Source organism: Lepidothrix coronata, unplaced genomic scaffold (assembly GCF_001604755.1).
Source record: "Lepidothrix coronata isolate B3197 unplaced genomic scaffold, Lepidothrix_coronata-1.0 Scaffold22, whole genome shotgun sequence".
In the NCBI taxonomy this organism is placed as follows: Eukaryota; Metazoa; Chordata; class Aves; order Passeriformes; family Pipridae; genus Lepidothrix; species Lepidothrix coronata.
The window spans coordinates 1,288,270-1,307,720 of NW_016690202.1; the positions used below are offsets into that span (position 1 = coordinate 1,288,270).

At 43.6% G+C, this 19,451-nt stretch overlaps 1 protein-coding gene and 1 long non-coding RNA gene across 2 annotated transcripts in view; one reads left to right on the forward strand and one right to left on the reverse strand.

Annotated features, from left to right (window-relative positions):
- Positions 1 to 526: 526 nt before the first annotated feature.
- On the reverse strand, positions 527 to 8,520 carry LOC108494038. Its single transcript, XR_001873705.1, has 3 exons — positions 8,438 to 8,520; positions 7,166 to 7,374; positions 527 to 1,970 (listed from the first exon to the last, which is right to left on the reverse strand). It is a non-coding gene; the product is annotated as an uncharacterized LOC108494038 (long non-coding RNA).
- A 3,715-nt stretch (positions 8,521 to 12,235) lies between these two features.
- The window catches only part of HOMER1 (homer scaffolding protein 1), a 91,949-nt gene continuing 84,733 nt past the window's right edge, over positions 12,236 to 19,451 (forward strand). The window contains exon 1 of the mRNA XM_017808093.1: positions 12,236 to 12,312. Within this exon, the coding sequence (XP_017663582.1) occupies positions 12,308 to 12,312 (5 nt within the window). The 5' untranslated portion in view covers positions 12,236 to 12,307. The remainder of the gene's footprint in view (positions 12,313 to 19,451) is intronic.

Here is a 19,451-nt window from a genome sequence, read left to right on the forward strand (position 1 = left end):
ATATTATGGCTAACTTATTGGCCAGGGTATTAAAATACACTTTTTCTAAGTTAGAATTGTACAGTATGGCCATCACATTGCAAAGTATGATCACGTGAATAGTAAAATCTTAGAAAACACAGGCAATCTACAGGAGGGAAACTGAAAATGGTTCTTCATGGAAGTTTAACTAGTATAATGGTACACTTCTTCAGCAAAGCGTGAAAATAAAGCATTTGTGCTTTGCAAATGTGTCTTATGCATAAAGGCTACAAATGTGAAAGCAAGTATCTGTAGTGGGTTGACCCTGGTTGGATGCCAGGAACCCACCAGAGTCACTTTATCGCTCCCTTTCTTGTCCAGACAGGGGAGAGAATATTTAACAAAGGTTCATTGTTGAGTTGAGACAAGGACCGAGAGAGATCACTCACTGAAATACCATAACAGGCAAAATAGACTCAGCTTGGAGATATTAATTGCATTTATTACTAACAAAATCAGAACAGGATAATGAGAAGTAAATTAAATCTTAAAACACCTTTCCCCTACTCTTCCCACCTTCCCAGGCTCTGCCTCTTCTCCCCCAGTGGCTCAGGGAGATGCGGAATGAGGGTAATGGTCAGTTCATCACACATTGTTTCTGCTGATGCTCAGGGAGAAGAGTCCTTCCCCTGCTCCAGTACGGAGTCCCTCCCATGGGAGACAGTTCTCCACAAACTTCTACAATGTGAGTCCCTCCCACAGGCAACAGTTCTCCACGAACCACTCTAGGGTGGGTAACTTTACCATGGAGCGCAGTCCTTCAGCCACAAGCTGCTCCAGTATGGGCTCCCCACAGATTCACAAGTCCTACCAGAAAACAACCTCCACCTGGGCGCTCCTCTATCCATGGGTCTGCATATCCCCATCAGAAGCCTGCTCTAGCACTGACTTCCTACAGGGTCACAGCCTTCTTTTGAGGCATCCATCTGCTCCTGCGTGGAGCTCCTCCATAGGCTGCACGTAGATTTCTGACTCCCATTGACCTCCATGGGCTGCAGGGAAACAGCTGTCTTCACCATAGGCTGCAGGGGAATCTCAGCTCTGGCACCTGAAGCACTTCTTCACTGACCTTGCTGTCTGCATAGTTGTTGCTCTCACATATTCTCAGTCAGCTCTTCAGTGGCCGCAATTACAGTTGCGGGTCCGTCCAGTGGCGAGTCCATCCTGGAGCTGGCTGGCATTGGCTCTGTCAGATATGGGGGAAGCTTCTGGCGGCTTTGCAGAGAAGCCACCCCTGTAGCCTCCCCACTACCAAAACCTGGCCATGCAAACCCAATACAGCATCTGACTGCAGCTCCTGAGGGCTGACGGGACTGTCCCTGTGAGCCTCTGCCAGTGGGCTAACCAGGAGAACCCAACAGCCATGTTGCAGCAAGCCACAGGTTTGCCTATGGCACTATCTCACTACTCATCTGCTGGCAGCAGCAACTTCTTAGCCTCGCTTCCACTTCATTTAAAATGCTGAATTTTCTGGTGTTTCAGCATAATTTTTAATAGGGGAACAGGGTGGAGGGGGCCTGCATGGCATATGCATATCCTCTGTATGTGAGGAGAGGCCCGAGATGCCCTGTGCAGGTCACAGCCAGCTCCACCCGGGAAGAGCTGAGCCAGCCAGGGAAGCTGGTGCGTGGGGAAGTGCTTAGGGAATGGCACAAGGCTGCCTCGTCTCAGGAAGTGTGTGTGGTGGTGGGGCCTGCAGTGCTGTTAGGTACGTTTATTCAGCTGTAGAACCACAAGAACTGGAATGGTTTGACAGAGAGGAAACTGTACTGAATCACTTAAGAGTGTGTGTCAAAAGTTTTACATTCTCTTCTGTGACAACTACAATAATATACATTCTGTGGTTAATTAATATGCTGGTTCTGAAAATCAGATTCGGCCTTCCAGCTCTCTTTTTTTTTTTTTCATTTAATTTCTCAAAGTATGATTTGTCTTCTTCATGATGCTCACTGTAAGGCAAAGACATAAATTTACACAAAAATGCTTCCTAAGATCTACACAGTTTCTATGAAGTAAGTGAATCTTCTGTCAGAATTTAAAGAGCTAACTGCTATAGCACTCAGGGTGAGAATGGGTGGGGATCTTCCCCATGGCATTTCTCAGGGTGCTGCAGTCTGTATTAACTTTCAGACAAGATTTCTGAGTAAGTTAATTTGTAACGGAGCATCTACATTTACATGGCTAGATATAGTGTCAAGCAGCACCCAGTGAGATACATGGCTGAAAGGTAAATACTTAGGAAAATTGGTTCATCCTGATGGTTTGCACTGATTTTGAGCATTTCCGAGATCATAGTAGACAAACAAGGGCCTACATGTCTGGCTCTATGCAAACCCAGGAAAAGGCATGCTGCTGCCTTTAGGGCTATCTGGCTGGTGACCAGCCACCAGGATGTTCCTCAGCAATGTTCAATTCTAGGACCAACCCAGTTCAGTACATTTATCAATTATTTGGATGCAGGATTGGAATGTACCATGAGCAAGTTTGCTGATGACACCAAACTAGGACATGTTGCTGACTCTCTTGAGGGACAAGAGCCTTGCAGAGGGATCTAGCTAGCTTGGAGCATCAGGCTGTCCTTAATGGAATGAAATTTAACAGGTCCAAATATTGGATTCTGCACCTGGGCTGTAGTAAAGCCAGGCACAAGTATACATTTGGAATGGTTGTAGAGCACCCCTGCAGGAAGGGATCTGGGCATGCTGGTCAACAGCAGCTCTCTGTGAGTTTGCAGTGTCTCCTAGCAGCCAGGAGGGTAAACAGCATCCTGAGGTGCATCAAACACAGCACTCTCAGCTGATCAAGAGATGTTATTATCCCACTGTATTCAGCATTGGTGCAGCCTCATCTGAAGTGCTGAGTGCAGTTCTGGGTCCTGCAATTTAAGAAGGATGTGAAGGTCCTCGAATGCATCCAGAGAAGGGCAACAGAGCTTGTGAGAGGGTTGGAAGGCATGTCCTGTGAGGAGCCACTAAGGAGTTTGGGCTTGTCTAGTAAGCTGAGGGGTGACCTTATTGCTCTCTACAGCTTCCTGAGCAGGGGAAGTGGAGAGGGAGGTGCTTATGTCTTCTCCTTGGGTTCCAGTGACAGGACACATGGGAATGGTTCAAAGATGTGCCAGGGAGGTTCAGACTTGAGATGAGGAAACATTTCTTTACTGAGAGAGTGGGCAAACACTGGAAAGGGCTTCCTAGAGAAGTGGTTGCTGCCTTAAGCCTTTTAGTGTTTAGGAGGTGTTTGGATAATGCCCTTAATAACATTCCTAAACTTTTGGTCAGCCCTGAAGTGGTCAGGCAGCTGGACTGGCAGATCATTTTGTAGATCCCTTCCAACTGAAAGGAATCTAACTATTCCATTCCACTCTATTCTATTCTATCTACTCTTCTCTAAATGTGCAACAGTTTGAGTGCAGTCTTTGAACAGCAATGCCCTGTCCCGTCCTCCCAGGATGCCATGGCCAAAGGAAGGGGAGGTTGGATGGGGACACTACTAAAGGTTCTGTTAGCTGAACCACCCAGCCCATGGGCTATGCATCTGACCAACAGAAGCTGAGATAGAGTAGTTGAAAGGTTAGGAAGAGGTGTTTGTCCTGCTGAGAAGGAGAGAGGAAATGGATTTTTCTTTGGGCTCTTTGAAAGCAATATGAGGGTGGTGGTGTCCTGGCTGCTGGTGGGGCAAGATAGTGGGCAGTGACACAGGGCTATTGCAGAGCTTGTTAAGGTCTTTAGGTGTGGAAGATCAAGAGAGTAAAAGTACAATGAAAATACAAAGGCAATAATAAAACGCAGAACAAAATGGGAACAGAGATGGAGGAGAAAGAAAAGATACTAGTCTGACTTCTGTATTTTACTGACTTGTAAGAAGAAAAACCTTAACCCATTTACATGAATCTTAGACATAGGAGAAACTATGCTGAACTATGGTAACAGAATTCAAATGTAAAGCCAAGTGTTTAAGGCTGGGGGATGACAGGAATGAGATTGTTTCTGTAATCTTAATTCAGCTATTTTTTGTGTGTGAATTATGCTCACTTAGTACGTCCTTTAGTCTGTTGAAACAGAAATCCTATTAACAATTGTAACAGCTAGTATTCTCAAAATCTTGGGTTTCCTTGAAGATGGAATTTTTTTCTACTTAGAAAAAAATTCTTTCCTCAGAGGGTGGTAAAGCACAGAAACAGGTTGTCCAGAGAAGTGGTGGATGCCCCATCCCTAGGAGTGTTCCAGGCTGGGTTGGATGGGGCCTTGAGCAACATGATCTAGTGAATGGCATCCCTGCCCATGTCAGGGGGGTTGGAACCAAATGATCTTTGAGGTCTCTTCCAAACCAAACCATTCTATGATTCTATGGAAAGCACTCATGCTAATTTCAAGTTCATCCCTCAGCTAGAGTTGTGTAAGTATTGTAGCAAGCATAAGTATTGTTCCCTAGGACAGAATTCAGCTACTTTAAAATCATCCTCTCTTCTTTTCATTTAGTTTCATTTCTCTTACTCTTCCACATTAAAACCTTCTTTAGTACAAGCCTTTTGTTCCTGATGAGTGAAAACTAAGTTTCCACTAGGAAATGCATACATTCCAAGTGATGCAATGAGGCTTCTTCAAGGCAGATTTTCTTCCACTGCAGATCATCTTCAAAGAAGATCCATCCTATTTGTTGAATGAGGTAGGAATTCTGTGCAAAAAATATCTGCAGTCATGTAATTACTTTATCAAAATGAAAGGAAATTACAATATTTGTTCATGCAACCTCAGTTGTGGAATTTCTGACCCTTGATAGGCTAATGTTACAACCTTTTAGTGCACTCTCTGAATGTCCTTAAAAGATCTGAATGATAAAAGATAAATCCCGCCCTGTGGCATCCTATGGTCCCACATGGGCCACCAGCAGAACAGAGTAACTCCACTCTTCAGAATAGCTAGTACCTTGTCAGGCTTGAGAGCTGGGCCTGTGCAAACCTGATAAAGTTCAATAAGGCCAAGTGTGAGGTCCTGTACAGGCATCAGGACAATCCCAAGCACAAATTCAGGCTGGGGATGGATCTGGAGAATGGATCAAGAGCAGCCCTGAGGAGAACTCGAGGGTGTTGGTGGATGAGAAGACATGACTTGACAGTGTGCACTTGCAACCCACAAAATCAATGGCATTCTAAGCTGCACCAGAAGAAGAGTGTCCAGAAGCAGTCCAGGTTGAGGGAGGTGCTTCTGCCCCTCTACTCTGTTTTCATGAGACCCCATCTGAAGTACAGTCCCCAGCTCTGGACCAACCTCCCAGAAGAATGGAAGAAGATTAAAGGTGAGGGGAAAAAAGATATTCAGCATGTTTATGGCCAAATTTCAGTTTTCTGCATCACACCATGTAGATGTTAGTATTTCTTAGAGCTTGGTCAAAATCTCCTCACAGGAAGAAAAAACTTTGCATATGCTTGGACTTCATTCTCAGCAGCAGCTAAAGTTCAAACACGTGGAAAGTCTGTGAAAATAGTTGGAAATTCTAGATTTTCTTCATGTAAAGATTTACAGAAAGAATAATTTTCTCCAAATATGACTTTTTCAAAGTCTCAGAAAAACTTATCTCTAAAAAGGAAAACTCAGGCAGAAAATTAAGCAAAGTTTTCAAATATTCACAGACTCTATTATTGGAAGGTCTACAAGAACTTTTAAAAAACAAGTAGGAAAGAACTGCTAAAACTAGAAACTAATTATTCTAAGGCAATCTCACATTCACTAGTGAATTAATACTTCATATACTACAAGTGTTCAGACCCTGAGAAATAAAAATATTACATTATTATTTCAAAGAGAGGAAAAACAGATATAGAATTCATGGGTGATGTTTGGAATTTGTTAATTCTGTTAGAAAGCAACTTGGTCTGGTTTGACAGGAGTGGCCAAAAAGAAGAATGGCATGTGATTGCTATGACTTACTCTTTCTGAAAACACAGACTGTATTGTCTATAATGTAAATATGACTAAAAAAAAACTTTTATCAGTATGTGGTTTCTCAGATGTGATCCACAAAGGACACACTAGAAAAGGAGACTCATTGTGTGCAAGTACAGTTTTGCCAAGAAAGTATACTGTTGGGGAGGTTTCATTCCACAGTGCCATGATCGCTGCATGATTGCTGCATTTCAAGACTCATATGTAAAAAAAACACTGATTTTGATTTTACAATATTTTTATAATCTTCAGCTGAAGCTGCAAAAATATCTGCAAAGATTTTGGGAAACAAAGCTGAGTGATGTATCTAGATAAACTTGGCAAAATAAAACAGAAATGAGAAGCTGACATAATCTGTTTAGTGGCATAAACTGTGTTTTCTGTATGGTCAGAAAAAGCACTGGAAGAAATAACAGCTACTGATAAACCCAAGTAAGAAATGAAAGCATTACTCGGGGATCAGTATCTTAAAAAAATTCCAGTAGGGGTGTAGTGCCACAGAGCTGTGTAGGAGATGTGCAATATATTTCTAGTGGCAAGACAATGAAATGTTGGAAGTGGGTGCTGGAAAATTAGCATTCACTGGCAATAGGATAGAGTTGGAAATATTGGACTATAAGGCATCTCAGGGAATTATGTCATACGGTTGCTTTCAGAATCAAATCTAGTCTTAGTTTGAGAGTACCGCATTTACTTGAATATAGGGCAACACTTATGTTTCTTCATCTATTCTAGGAGGAAAAATAGTGGTTGTAAAATTGCTCCAGAACCTCTCCAGGCCCACCTGATATGACAGTGAAGATTTTTCTAGAGTGATGAAAATGCAGACAAAATCTTGGGCTCAGGGAAGAGGATGACATTTACTCTCTTCCCTTTTTTCTCTACTTCCCTTATAAATTAAACACAGATCCTGCAAGGGGAAATGATGGAGAAGTGATCCCACTCACTGTAAGAATCATATGTGTGGGGAGGGAAATCTGTGATTAGACAGGAGAAAGGAGGGCAAAGAGAAGATATAAAGGAGTAGGAGGAGGGAAGAGACACTAAATAGCAGCAATGGATGAGAAGTGAGGCAAGTGTGAGGTGCTGGCTCCCTTATCTTCAAAGGGAATAAACACCCTTGATTTCCTTAGGGATTTTGGAATTTACACTCATCTGGTATTAAACAAACAGCAGCTGATGTAAGAGAGCAGCAGTAGTACCCGAGTCCAGAGCCCTGGAGAAAGTAGTGCCTGCAGGCTGTGAGCTGCCGGAGCAAAGATGTCTCTGTCCTCACAGTTGCCTCTGCCTCCTCCCACATGGAGCCAGTGATGACTGCCATCTGTGATGGCTTCTTTTGCACCCAGTCCTTGTTTGGGAAGGCTACTCTTGAAGATATGAGCTTCCTGAAGAGCAACAACCTTTGGAGTACCTGAAAAAATATTTATAGCGACTTTATACTTGTTAATTTTGTTAATTAGCTCTTTTTGCTCCCTTGCTTGTATTAACCTCACCCAAAATATTTAGAGAGCATCGTAGTATGTTATATTGGATTTTAGTGTGATAAACCAACCAAGCCAATTTTTGGATTTTTACTCTCATATAATGGCTCAGAAGTTCCTTTAACATCCTTAAGAGTTTCTTTCTGGTTTTGGTGCAGCTAGAATTCCTTTGTTTTGAGTGTGTTGACTAGAGCTGAACAAGAAATTGCAGTTCAAATCTTTCCAGTGTCTAATCTAGCAAAATGGGATTCCCCTGTCTTTTCCATGAGAATGGTACCTCCTAACCAATGTGCAATCAAGTGGTAGAGATCTGGTTTTGCATGGAGAAAACAGGTACCACTGAAGGTTAGGCAAAATGCAGACCTTGTCGGTGTTTCTCGATTTTTCAGCTCTGTACTTCTGCTCTTCCAGGACTTTGAGCAGGCCAGTGGCCATGTTGATACACAGCAGGCTTGAGATTCAGACAGCACAGCCATCTGGGGTTTTTTTCCCATCTACAGGTATCCCATTGGGAGTTTCAACACAGCACTCCTTTCAGAGGTATTGGTAAGTGCTGCCAAGCTTACAGGTGCTGCCCCAGCTGGTTGGCCGTTCCGGGCAAGGGTGTCAGAACTGAGTTGTAATAGCTGGCTGTGAATGTATATGCCAGGAATATGCTACTTCACAGCAGTAAATGACAGTCTTTCTCCTGTACCACCCTGTGCTTTTCCATGCCTGAAGACATCCATCTCTTATTTGATTGTAGCATTATTTGGTATTTTTGTGAAGTAACAGCCACCGTATATTTCCATCAGGCAGCATACTCAAGACTACCTCCATCAAAGTGCTCAAGACACAGAAGTGTTCTAAAATAGCAGGGGGAAACTCCAAAACAACTAACTTAGAGTTGAACCTCTTCTCATCACTGTTAAATTCTCTATGTTATATTACTTCAGCCCTCAAGATGAGATGATTGTCTATTGTTTCCCCTGTTAAGATCTATGATTTAATCACCTGGGTTGCTGTCTTTGTATCTGCATGTTCTTTGTATCTGCCTTAACTGACGTAGATCACCATGTTTTTTATCATATGTTAATCTGGGAAATGGCAAGACGGATAAGTGATTTCAGTAAGCTTGGCAAGCATAAACAGAGTCTTTTTCCACAAGATAACTAATGTTAAGTCAACCAAATCAACCTGGAAACTGATCAAAATTGTAAAAGGGTGTAATTGAGACAAAGTTGAAAGCTTAGAGAAAGCTGTCAGACAGTTACAGAGGAACTGTAACAGTAAATATGGAAGGGAAATAAACGATTAGGTGGACCTTCTACACTTAGCTGTAGTAATAAACTAACACTGTTTAAAGGAAGAATTAAGAAGAAAAAAAGATTAATAATGACATTTAATTGGAGTGATGCTTTCTTTGTCCCTATAGCTCTGTTCCCCTGCTCAGGATCATATCTATCCCCCTATTCATATTTTATTACTTATAGAAGGGCATGAAATATATAGGGCACTTATTTCATAAGTCAGTAAAGACATTCCTGGTATTCCACATTTTGATTTGCCTGTAACTCTGTTCACACCTCTGATTCTCAAGTGAACACTCAATTCTTTACCCCAGGGTTCAGTGTGTGTTTGGTTTCCTTTATATTTTTTTTCTTTTATCTTCATTCTTGGGAATTTCTGGTTTAGTACACATACTGTAGGAAAGCATACTTCATGCAAGACAAATATGTGAACAAGGTGAAAGGCAGAGACAGATGGAACCATCTTTGTGATATCTAAACAAAATGCTGTGAACATAATGAAATACTTAAGCATTTGCATTACTGTGTGAGCTTGAGCTGAAAGAACAAAACTGATGCAACAGTTACTCATATGTGGATTTAAAGCCTTAGTTTCTTTGCTGTTGACCTGCTATTACTGCATGCAGAATATAATCTGGGACTTTTAGAAGCTAATGAATATAGATTCCTAGCTACTTGACATCAATGAATGAATGAAGCGCTATGTGTTGTTTATGCCTGATTAGTCTTCATTAATTTTTATCATGGTCTTTTTCACTTTAATCATATGGAAGAAAGAACTGTTGTGAATCTTTGTTTTCCTCCCCTGCCCCAACACAGGGACTGCACTAGTTTTACTGACAGAAGCCTGTACATGTAGTTTGATTTTCAAAGGAAAATACAAAGAGCTTTATATGTTTCAGAGCTAGCAAGTGAAACCCAACCAGCAAATGACAATGACAGTCCATAAAAATAATGCAGCCACATCATAACTGTGCGGGTAGGTTCTAAGAATTGCCCATGACAGACTTAGACTGTTGCCAAGTTTTTTTAGCTTAGTGGCTTTACTTTAGCTTATGAGGTATTGTGTGAGAAATGAGAAATGGGAAACTGAGGAAGCTGTTCTTTTCTGCAGTGAGGCAGTATGCCTCGCTGCTACTGCCAGGAGCAGTAATGATTCATGCTGGGTTTTCTATGCTTGTTCTTGGTTATAGAAGGTTTCCCTTGTCATTATCTAATTTGTCATTCTTGCTCTTTCCATAGCTGATTACTTTTATAGGTCAGAATGTTGAGACAAGGGTCTGCAAAATATGTGCATGTGTAAATTAAAATAACTTTTGGAAATATCTGACTCTAGGGAGATCAGATTGTTAATACTTTCTCTTTCATTCCAGCCTCTTTCTGGGATACACGTGGTTCCAGTAGAGGTCTTATGAGAGGACAAACAACTCTCTGTTAAAGCAACAGCTGTGAACATCCTGTGGTTGGTTTTGTCATGCTTTACAATCCCATAACGTACATTGGTAAAACTTGGGTGTTCTGCACTTTTTATGTGGGGATTGGCACCTAGTATTGTATTGGTATCTCCCTCCTATGCTCATTGTAGTTTAATGTGCCTCTGGTGGCTACATCATTTAAATAGGAAAATACCATGAAAATATTGAAATTCACCCTAGCAAAGAGCAAAGAGCATGTTCCTTGTGGAGTACTCCAATGCCATCGGCATTGTCTTGGAGCAGTTAGACCTAATGTTTATAAATTCAGGGAATCTCAGAGAGTTACTAGAAGTATTTGCAGAACCTAAGATGAAGTGTATATACATATAAGTAGTGTGTGGTGATGGATCTTGGGCTACTCTGATGGATCAGAAGCAGCAATACATGCTGCTTGCATTGCACCGTTGAAGAACTGAGCTAGATATTGTACTCCTACCACGCTCACAGTGCTGGCCCTTCCTTTGCGGTAGTACCAGCACGGACGTGCTGTAACCTACATTTTTTGCGGGGACAATTTTAGAATGGCTGCCGCGTTTCTCTCCCGTTTATCCGGTAACGCCGTAGAGTGCGAAGCGTCCGCAGAACAGAGGGACGCGTGTTTGACAGGGGACTTGCCGCCTTCGAAGTGGAGAGCTCTGCCCTTCGCTCGCCGAGGGCAGGGGGCTGGGGAGTTGCCGCAGACGCGCTCCGGAGCGGGCCCCGCGACAGGGGCCGTTCCCCCAGCACGGGCTGTCCCCGACGGGCCGGCGAGCGCAGCGTTGCCATGGAGACGGCGCCGCAGGGCCCGAGGGCGGGAGGGGGCGGCTCGCGCACCGCCCCCTCCCCCCGCCGCCCTGCCCTATTATAGTAGCGCTTCCGGCCGCGCGGACCGCTCTGACATCATCCTCCGCACCCCGGTGACGTCAGTGCCCGGAGCGGGCCGTGACGTCGGTGCGTAGGGGCGCGCGGTGACGTGTTCTATTTAAAGCCGGCCGGGGGGAGGATGGAGGCAGAGCGGGCAGGTGCCGCCGCGGGCAGCAGCGAGGTGGCCGCGTGCGCCGCGGGGCTGTAGGGCAGGGCGCGGCTCGGCTCTGCCCTCCCCTTTCCTTACCCCGGCAAGGAGGAGCGGGACGGAGCAGCGGGCTGCACGCGGCGGCTGCGCCTGCCCACCGCGAGGGGACGGGCGGGCGGTGGCGGAGGTGTGAGGCGGAGGCGGGGGATGCGAGCGGGCAGAGGCAGCGGCCCGGTGGCGCCGGAGCAGCCGGGCACCGCCTGACGCGGCGTCGCTCCCTCCTTCCCTCCCTCCCTCCCTCCGTCCCACCGGCGGGGCTGAGCCCGCGGCCCCGCCGCAGAGCCGCGCGGGCTCGGCGGGGGCAGCCCCTCCCGCCGTCAGTGACCGATCCGCCGCGGCCCAGGACGATGTTCTCCTGCCCGCCGCAGAAGAAGGCGTGACGGCGAGGAGCGGGCCCGCCGTCGTGAGAAGGAGGAGCGGCGCCCCGCATCTCCGCAGCCGGGGGTGGGCAGGCGGGTGGATCGGGAAGCGCGGCGCCCCGGTGCCCGCGGGCGACGCGCGGCCGCAGCCCGCCGGTAGCGGCCTCACGCCGGGAGTCAAATGCCAGCGCCGGTACCACGGCTCGCTCTGCCTCCTCCGGAGAATGCATCCGTGTCCGCCGCGCTGCTGGCGGCGGTGCTAGGGGGAGCGGCGGCGTGGAGCTTTGCGTGCACCGCCTGCCCCATCCCGCTCCGCCTCTGAGGCACACGGAGCCCTTGGCGGCCGCGCACGTCCCGGCCAGAAGCGCCGCAGCCCCCGCAAGCCCCTCGCAGAGAAGGCGAGCGCCTCCCCGTCCGCCCGCAGGAGGGGACCCGTCCGCCCCCGAAGCCGCCGCTGCCGCCTGCCCGGGGGCCGGAGCCGCTGCCTGCGGGCGCCCGGCGGGGCCGGCGGCCATGGGAGCCCGGCCCGCGGGGGGCGCTCCGTAGGGTGCGGGCGGCCCCGTTCGGCCCCCGGCAGCTGCGGCGAGCCCAGCGCAGCGTCCCCGCCGCCACGGGGCTGCGGAGCTGCCGGCGAGGCGAGGAGCGCCCCGGGGACGCGGCACCGCCGGTGCAAGGCGCCGCCGGCCGCCATGGGGTAAGGATGTCGCGGGTGCAGCCGCGCTGATGCGGGGGTGGGGGCGGCTGCCCGCGGAGCGCTGGAGGTGCAAGCGGGCGCTGCTGGATGAGCACGGAGGCGAACGGTCTCGCTGGAGGGGTGCGCCAGCGGCAGGAATCCTGATGCAATCTGTGCTGTGCATCAGCCCGGTGAAGGGAAAGCGGTGCTATCTGTGAGGGGCGTATCGCGATCCGCAGAGGCTCGCCTCCGCCGTAGCCACATCGGATCGCTGGAAGAGCCGTCTCGGCTTCCAGTTCCCCACCTTGAGGACCTTTTCTGGGTCGTTAAGGGATGGTCGGTCTTGAAAACGAGTGCTTTAAACTCGGCGTGCTAAGGTGAAATTCCAGAACAGCGAAAGCTCGCTTTAACTCTTCTGGAGTCTTCAGAGGATATCAAACAACATGTGAATTTCCCAATAAATTGAAGGAGGCTCTAAGTAAATAGGCTTTACAGCAGGTCCCCTAGTAAAATGGTGCATCCACTTAAGGTTTTAAGGAAATGAGAAGGAATAAAATCGGTAAAATTAGTCAGATATTATCTAAATTAGTAGATAAAAAATGACAAAAGATACCTGTGAAAACTTTCCACAGTGGTATTCTTACGAATTTGTATAATGAGATGAAAAAATAATCCTTGCTACGGGGCTTGTCTGATAGTGGAATGGTAACTCATCCATGTTCAAAAGCAACGGAAACCTGGTGTGATTTGGCAAACTGCAAGGTGGAGGCAGATTTTTAATGCATTAACAAGATGCTATTTTTATGAGACTTCATGACAATAGTTCAAAGTCTACAGAAGTTACAAATCATGTCCTTTGTATTTTGTTCACTTAGGAATTCAAATGTGAAATTAATGTATTACTGTGGAAGTTACAGGTGTCTCTTTCCTCTAGCCATTTAGGACAATTGGATTCTTCAATTTATTAACTTCCTCGAATGTGTGATGATAACAGCTGCATCCTTGTCTCTGCCCTAGTCACTTGCGTTCACACTACAAGATGTAGGAAGGAATGATTCTTTAGGGTGTTTTATTTTTCTGATATCTCTCCATCTATTAAAAAAAAAATCCAAACAGAATAAACCAAACTTGCAGCTATCTACATATCTAAGAAAGTGATGTGTTACAAAAAGCTGCTGAAAAGCTAAATAATATTGTAATATTTTGGGATATATATGACTGCTAGGCAGTCACAGGTCTGTGTAGCTTTTACAATTAAAATAATGGAAACCCTCTCATTTATTTAATATCAGTACTGCGTTTGTAGATATTTCAGTTAAGTCTATCATATTATGCATCTAGGGAGCTGTTGAAGAGGAGTAAACATCCATTCTTGAGAACTCCGATGCTACTGGTGTTTTAGTGTCATTGCTTCTTAACAAACAGTACAAATCCGTATCTGTAGAGAGTTGAAATAACCTTAAACACTGCAGTTGTTGGTGCGATGATTTGAGTAAGTATCTTGGCACATTGAGGTCAAGAAGACAATATTTGCTAGTAAAGATTTTTGAGACTCTTTAGACAGTACACATCGGGTATTGCAATATAGAATTCCTTTGCAGACCATTTTCTAACAAAGTGGACAAACCCAGAAATGTAGGTATATTACTGATAAGCTTCCTGCTCTCTGTGAGTGAGCACACCCAAGATAGGGCCAGTACCTACTCTGGATCTGTGATTAAGTATCAGACCTTTGCTACTGTTCAGAGCAGAGGTCTTGATTCAGTAGCTATTTTGTATTAATTTCTCAATGCAGTTGCCCATGGATGTCAGAGTATTTCTAGACTGGACTCTTAATTCTGCAGTTGTAAAAACAGTCTTATGATACTCTACTAAGGTTTAAAAATTGAGTGCTCTAGAAGCAAGTTGCAAAATGGTTGGTAATTCCTGAACTAGTGCCGCACAAGGGTCTGTATATTATATTCAGTATTTAATGGGTACTGCTATGCTGTGTAAGCTTTTACAGTCATCTTGTAATACATGCTGGAGGAGAGTTTACCTATTCCGATGTCAGAACACAGAAAACTTGAGATGGGGGAGGGGAGTTAGCTTGCCAAACCAACAGTGGCTTTCTTAATCTCATTCGTTATGTTGAAGAATTCACTGTTCTGCCAGTAGTTCAGACTGGCACATTGAATACCATCAGGCAAGCCAGGTAATTATGCACTGTGTATGTGGATACCAACTGGTGAGTGACTGGGCATTGGGCCAGTACTGCTATTAAATATTTTTTTGAGAAACTTGAAACTAGAGAAATGGTCTCCAGAGCAGTTCAAGAGGCATTCTCCTTGCTGCTGTACTGTCTGTGTGTGTCTTTCATCTCACAGGAGAAGGTAAGTGAATCAAACCTAGGGATTGTATAAGCCAGATGTCCACTCTTGCTTCTCTACTTGCCATTCTGTCTCACCTCTTCTAGTTCGTTCTCCCTGTTGCATAAACACAAGTTCTTACTGATAGTCACTTTTGAGTGATATAACCATTGTGGACACCCTTTTGTTGGGTTGACCACAGAGAATATAGTGTTCTTTTATTGGAAGACATAGGTGTAAATAAGAGGACCTCAGTATGTTCTGTCCTAGTTCATAACATGTCTCTCCTGTATTCTCTGTGTTAAGTGATGAAGAATTTATCAGTATAGTACAGTCTTCTTTGAGCAGAGCTTTGATTACATTAACAATCCTCTAGAAACAGCTGTAAATATACCCAAGATGTATACTGGTAGTCTAGGCTGTTATATACATTGACCAGGTAGTGAATAGTGATTATTCTGAGTTGGAAGGGACCCATGAGGATCACTGAGTCCAACTCTTATGTGAATGGCCAGCGTGGGGATTGAACCCACAACCTTGGTATTATTAACACCATGCTCTAACCAACTGAGCTTCAGTTGGGACCCATTGCTGTATTTTTCTGGTCATTGATACTGCTTGTATTTCAAGCTCTGGGCAGGGGAGGTAGAGATTTGCGTTAGTGGACTATGATGCAATCTTTGCTTATGCTGGAATGAATACACTTCTTGCTGGACACAGTGAGGAAGCTGAACAGCTGTGAATTTTGGTAGGGATGAGAAGTTGGTGTCCTCTTAAACATAATCTCCAGAGTTAATTTCTGATTTATTAGTGGGTAATCTCTCCATAACTGCTTTTCTTTATGGCCTTCTGTGCTGTGGACAAATATCTAAATTTGTATTATTACCTTTTCCATTCACTCATGCTGAATTATAAGGAATTACAAGGTAAAAGCTTCTGTAAGATATACTCATCTCTGTCATGTCATGTTAATCAAGGTGTTTTTGTAAAGACTTGACTTCATCTTTTCAGTTTTGTTGGGCTATATTTAGTGTGTTATCTTCATAAAGGTGGTTATGATATGTGTCATATATAATATATTGGAAATGGCAGAATTAGAATACTAGGGTTCTTAAGTTGGCTAGAGAATATTGTGGAAGATTAGTATTTTAGGGTATACTTATGAGTGTTGCGGTTGCCTAGAAATAAGTATTTTGATTTTTGGAAGTCTGTGGCTGTTTAATCCACTCCTAGCTGTTACTTTATTTGAAGGATGTGGAGTTAGTCAAATGCATTTCTTTAAAGCACTCAGGATCCAGGGTCCCATTTTGAAGAGAGGATACTATAGGAGTAGAGGAATTGAGAGATCATGTGAATTCTAAACTGTAGGATGTCATGATTCCTGCAAAGCCCACTTGAAGTTTTAAAATCTAGAAATACGTGAAAACTTACACTCTTTGAACACACGAGATAGACAACTCCTTGTGTGGAAATTGGTTTTGGTTTGCTTCCTGTTAACTTGTTTTTATAGGTGTTTCCAAACTACAGTCTGGCCCTGAAATGTTTCAGTTTTCTTTCTGTAGCTGGGTAATGAGACATGAACACCACAAAGCTGTTAGGAGCCAGAAGCTTTATTGACTGTTCAATTTGACCAGACTCAGGTTCTTCAACATGTTTTTCTCCCACAAGACTTAATGTTAGCTTTCCCAAAACTTTATCTTAGCAACACTTGCATCAGCTGTGCTTCTCTGACACAGAAATATTGCAGACAGTAGAGCAGGTGTAGCTTCTTGGCAGTAGTTCATCTTGCTGTCTCAGGTAAAATGAGGTGCTTATTGTGTGAAAGCAACAGCAGCAAAGTAGTTTATGCTGTCTTCTGTAGCAGTGTGGAGAGTGTAACAAATACTCAGATATCACCCACAAAACTTGATCATCTGAAAAGAATTAGTACCGTATAAATACCATGACAGATAGACCGTGTGTAAATCAGCTTGAAATGGTTCATAAACTACTTTTTAGGCAACATTGTGTGGAGACCTCTACCATGCTTAAATTATCTTCTGTCACAGAGGTTTTATGACTGCAAAATAAGTGTGAGAAATCTAAACCAGATCTTCAGGCCTGGCAACATATTAATGAGTGTCCTCAGCACCATGGGGGATAACTTCTGTGCTGATTTAGTGAAGGTATTATGCCTTAAGGTTGCAGTTGGTCTGTTTCAGCATTTCTGTACGTTATTAAGATTATGTAGACCAACTCTTTGGGTAAAATCCTAGTTCTGCTGAAAATAAGCATTTAAGTCCTTCCAATTCATCATGTTGAAATGATTTTTTTTCTCAGTGTCTCAAGGTAAGCATTAGATATAAGCTTTGTGCATGTGTTCTTGTGATTTCTCTCTTCCAAACAGTGCTTGCCCTACCACAGTTATTATCTTTGCAGGACTTGTAACCAGATGTCAAACCAATAGCTGAGGAAATACATAGTCTCGAAGCCATAGAGATCACAATAGCTTGAAATTCTGTAACAGGGCTTCTAATCAGGAGAGGCAATGACACTTAATTAGCATTAGAGTGTTTCTGGTTGCTAGTTAGTTAAAGTTTTAAGTAGACTTTAGATATCACTTTTATGGGAACTTTTTTGCAAAACATTTATTCTTTATGATTGTCTCTTAAAACTGTAAGTTGATTTAAAGCTCTTAGCTGATCAGTGTTTAAATCACTGCTTTCTAAATCTGTGTCTGTGCATTAGTATACTACAAAGAAGAGCATTATCTTATGATGCAAAACTAATTTACTAGTAATGTCTCATTAGTATAGGTGCCTTGGACAACATTTTAGTTGAGGCTATGGTTTTTCAGAGTACTCCAGATCAGTGACCATCTAAACAATACAGATATTTCATACAGATTAGGACTTAGTTCTTGATAAGGTTTGAAGACTTGGCAGGGAGCCAGCTTCAAACCATATCACCCTTTAGATACCATATCTACTCTTTAGGTACCTGTGTTGAGGCCTAAAGTTATTACCAGGAACCAATGTTCTCTTCTAGTTCAGAACTTTAAAGTTTCTTGCTTAGAGGTGCTTAAAGGAAGTGAGTGTGGTGTAGAGATACCCAAATCTGGAATGGAACTCACATAATTATATGTAAAAGTGCCTGTGTTTTAACAATGTGCACTTTATATCTGAGAGAGTCCTGCACTTGAGGGAAATCTAAGGCTTCCCCATGTGCCTTGGTTATAGTGTTAGTAACAGGTAACTGTAATAATGAGCAAAGAGACAAGATATTCTGTATTATTTGAAGTAAAAACAAAAATCAGAATTCATGTCTTCTTTTTTTTCTATTTCAAAAATACCACGTTATGTTGAAACATGTATTTAAAAGCCCTACTTAGGTGAAAGCTTTCTATAAAAAAATTTGGAAGAGCATGCTTTCTCATTTGGGGTTTTGTGCTCTTCTCCCTGCAAGGCTTTTTCAGATATATTCTGTCTTAAAGCTAAGGTGCAATGGGTGTGAAAGCACTGTATTATAAAAATCTTCTTTTAGATCCACTTTTGATGGTAGGCTTCTTTTCCCCATTCTGTTCCAAGTTTTTTATATTTTCCAAGGCTTGGCCATGTGAGATCCACCAAAATTAGTATTCAGGACAGGGAGATTAGAGGAGAGAAAAGGCTAGAGGGAGCTGTGGTTTTATTCCACATGGGACTTGCACCATGGTCTCTGTTGTATCTACACAGGGGTGATATTGCTCCATTCTGCAAAGTAATGGAACTGTGTATCTATACTGTATTGATTTTCTGGAACTGCATCACAGACATGCTTCTGGCAACATACTACGTTCTGACATGCTTCTTTGGTGGCAAGTAGTGGTGAATGCCAGTAATTGTTAATAAATTAGTCTAGGGAGACAGTGTTTAAACATGCAATAGATATGCTGGATTGCCAGATACAAGCATATATTGACGTTTCCAATAACTAGTCATGATATTTTTTTTTTTAAGCTACAGATATCAAGTTATCCAACTTAAGCAGTCTGCATCACTTGTTTTGTCTAATAGCTTTTACCTGAATAAAGAGGGAAGAACTTGAAATACATAGTTCCTCTCAGATTTTTCTTCTTCCTCCACCTACATACAGATGATTCACAGGCACTGTTTTGTTGATCTTTGTGGCAGTACTCTTTGCCAACATCTTGATTGTTAAGTTCTCATGGAGCCACCAAACAGTGGGAACCACAGAAGACAGGGACTGCTTTTTCCAGTTGTCTGTTGCAGCACCAATGTTTGTGCAGTGAGCCAATCCAATACTGTAACCCAGCTGACTGCAAATACAGGGACATGCACAAGGGAAGTGCCATTAGAGATGGGGTAGACCTACCTTTTACTGCAGCAGTGTCTGTTTATTCTCATGGGAGTGTTCAAAAAGATCCAGACTCAGAGCTATCCCTGTTCAAGTTTGCGCTCAGTTTTGAAGCTCAAGTTTGGAAAGGTTTTTTTAAGACTGTCCACTAGGTTGAGTCTCAGCTTATTGAGAAATAGAGGGTTTGCACCTTTCTATAGTGTATTTAATAGTTTAAAAAAAACCTCAAACAACAAACAAACCCCCCAAAAATGGAAAACAAAACAAAATCCCAAACAAACAGAAAAACTCAAACCAAACCATTATGGGTAATACTACCAGGGTTTAAAATTTGGGTTTCTAAAATGCTTTTAAATTACTTAATCCGTAAATATTATATTCTAGTTAGTCTTTAAGCTCTTCTTGTAAGAGGACATATGTTGAGATCCTCCTTGGGTTTTAAAAACTGAAGAATGAACTTTAAATGGTCAATACTTT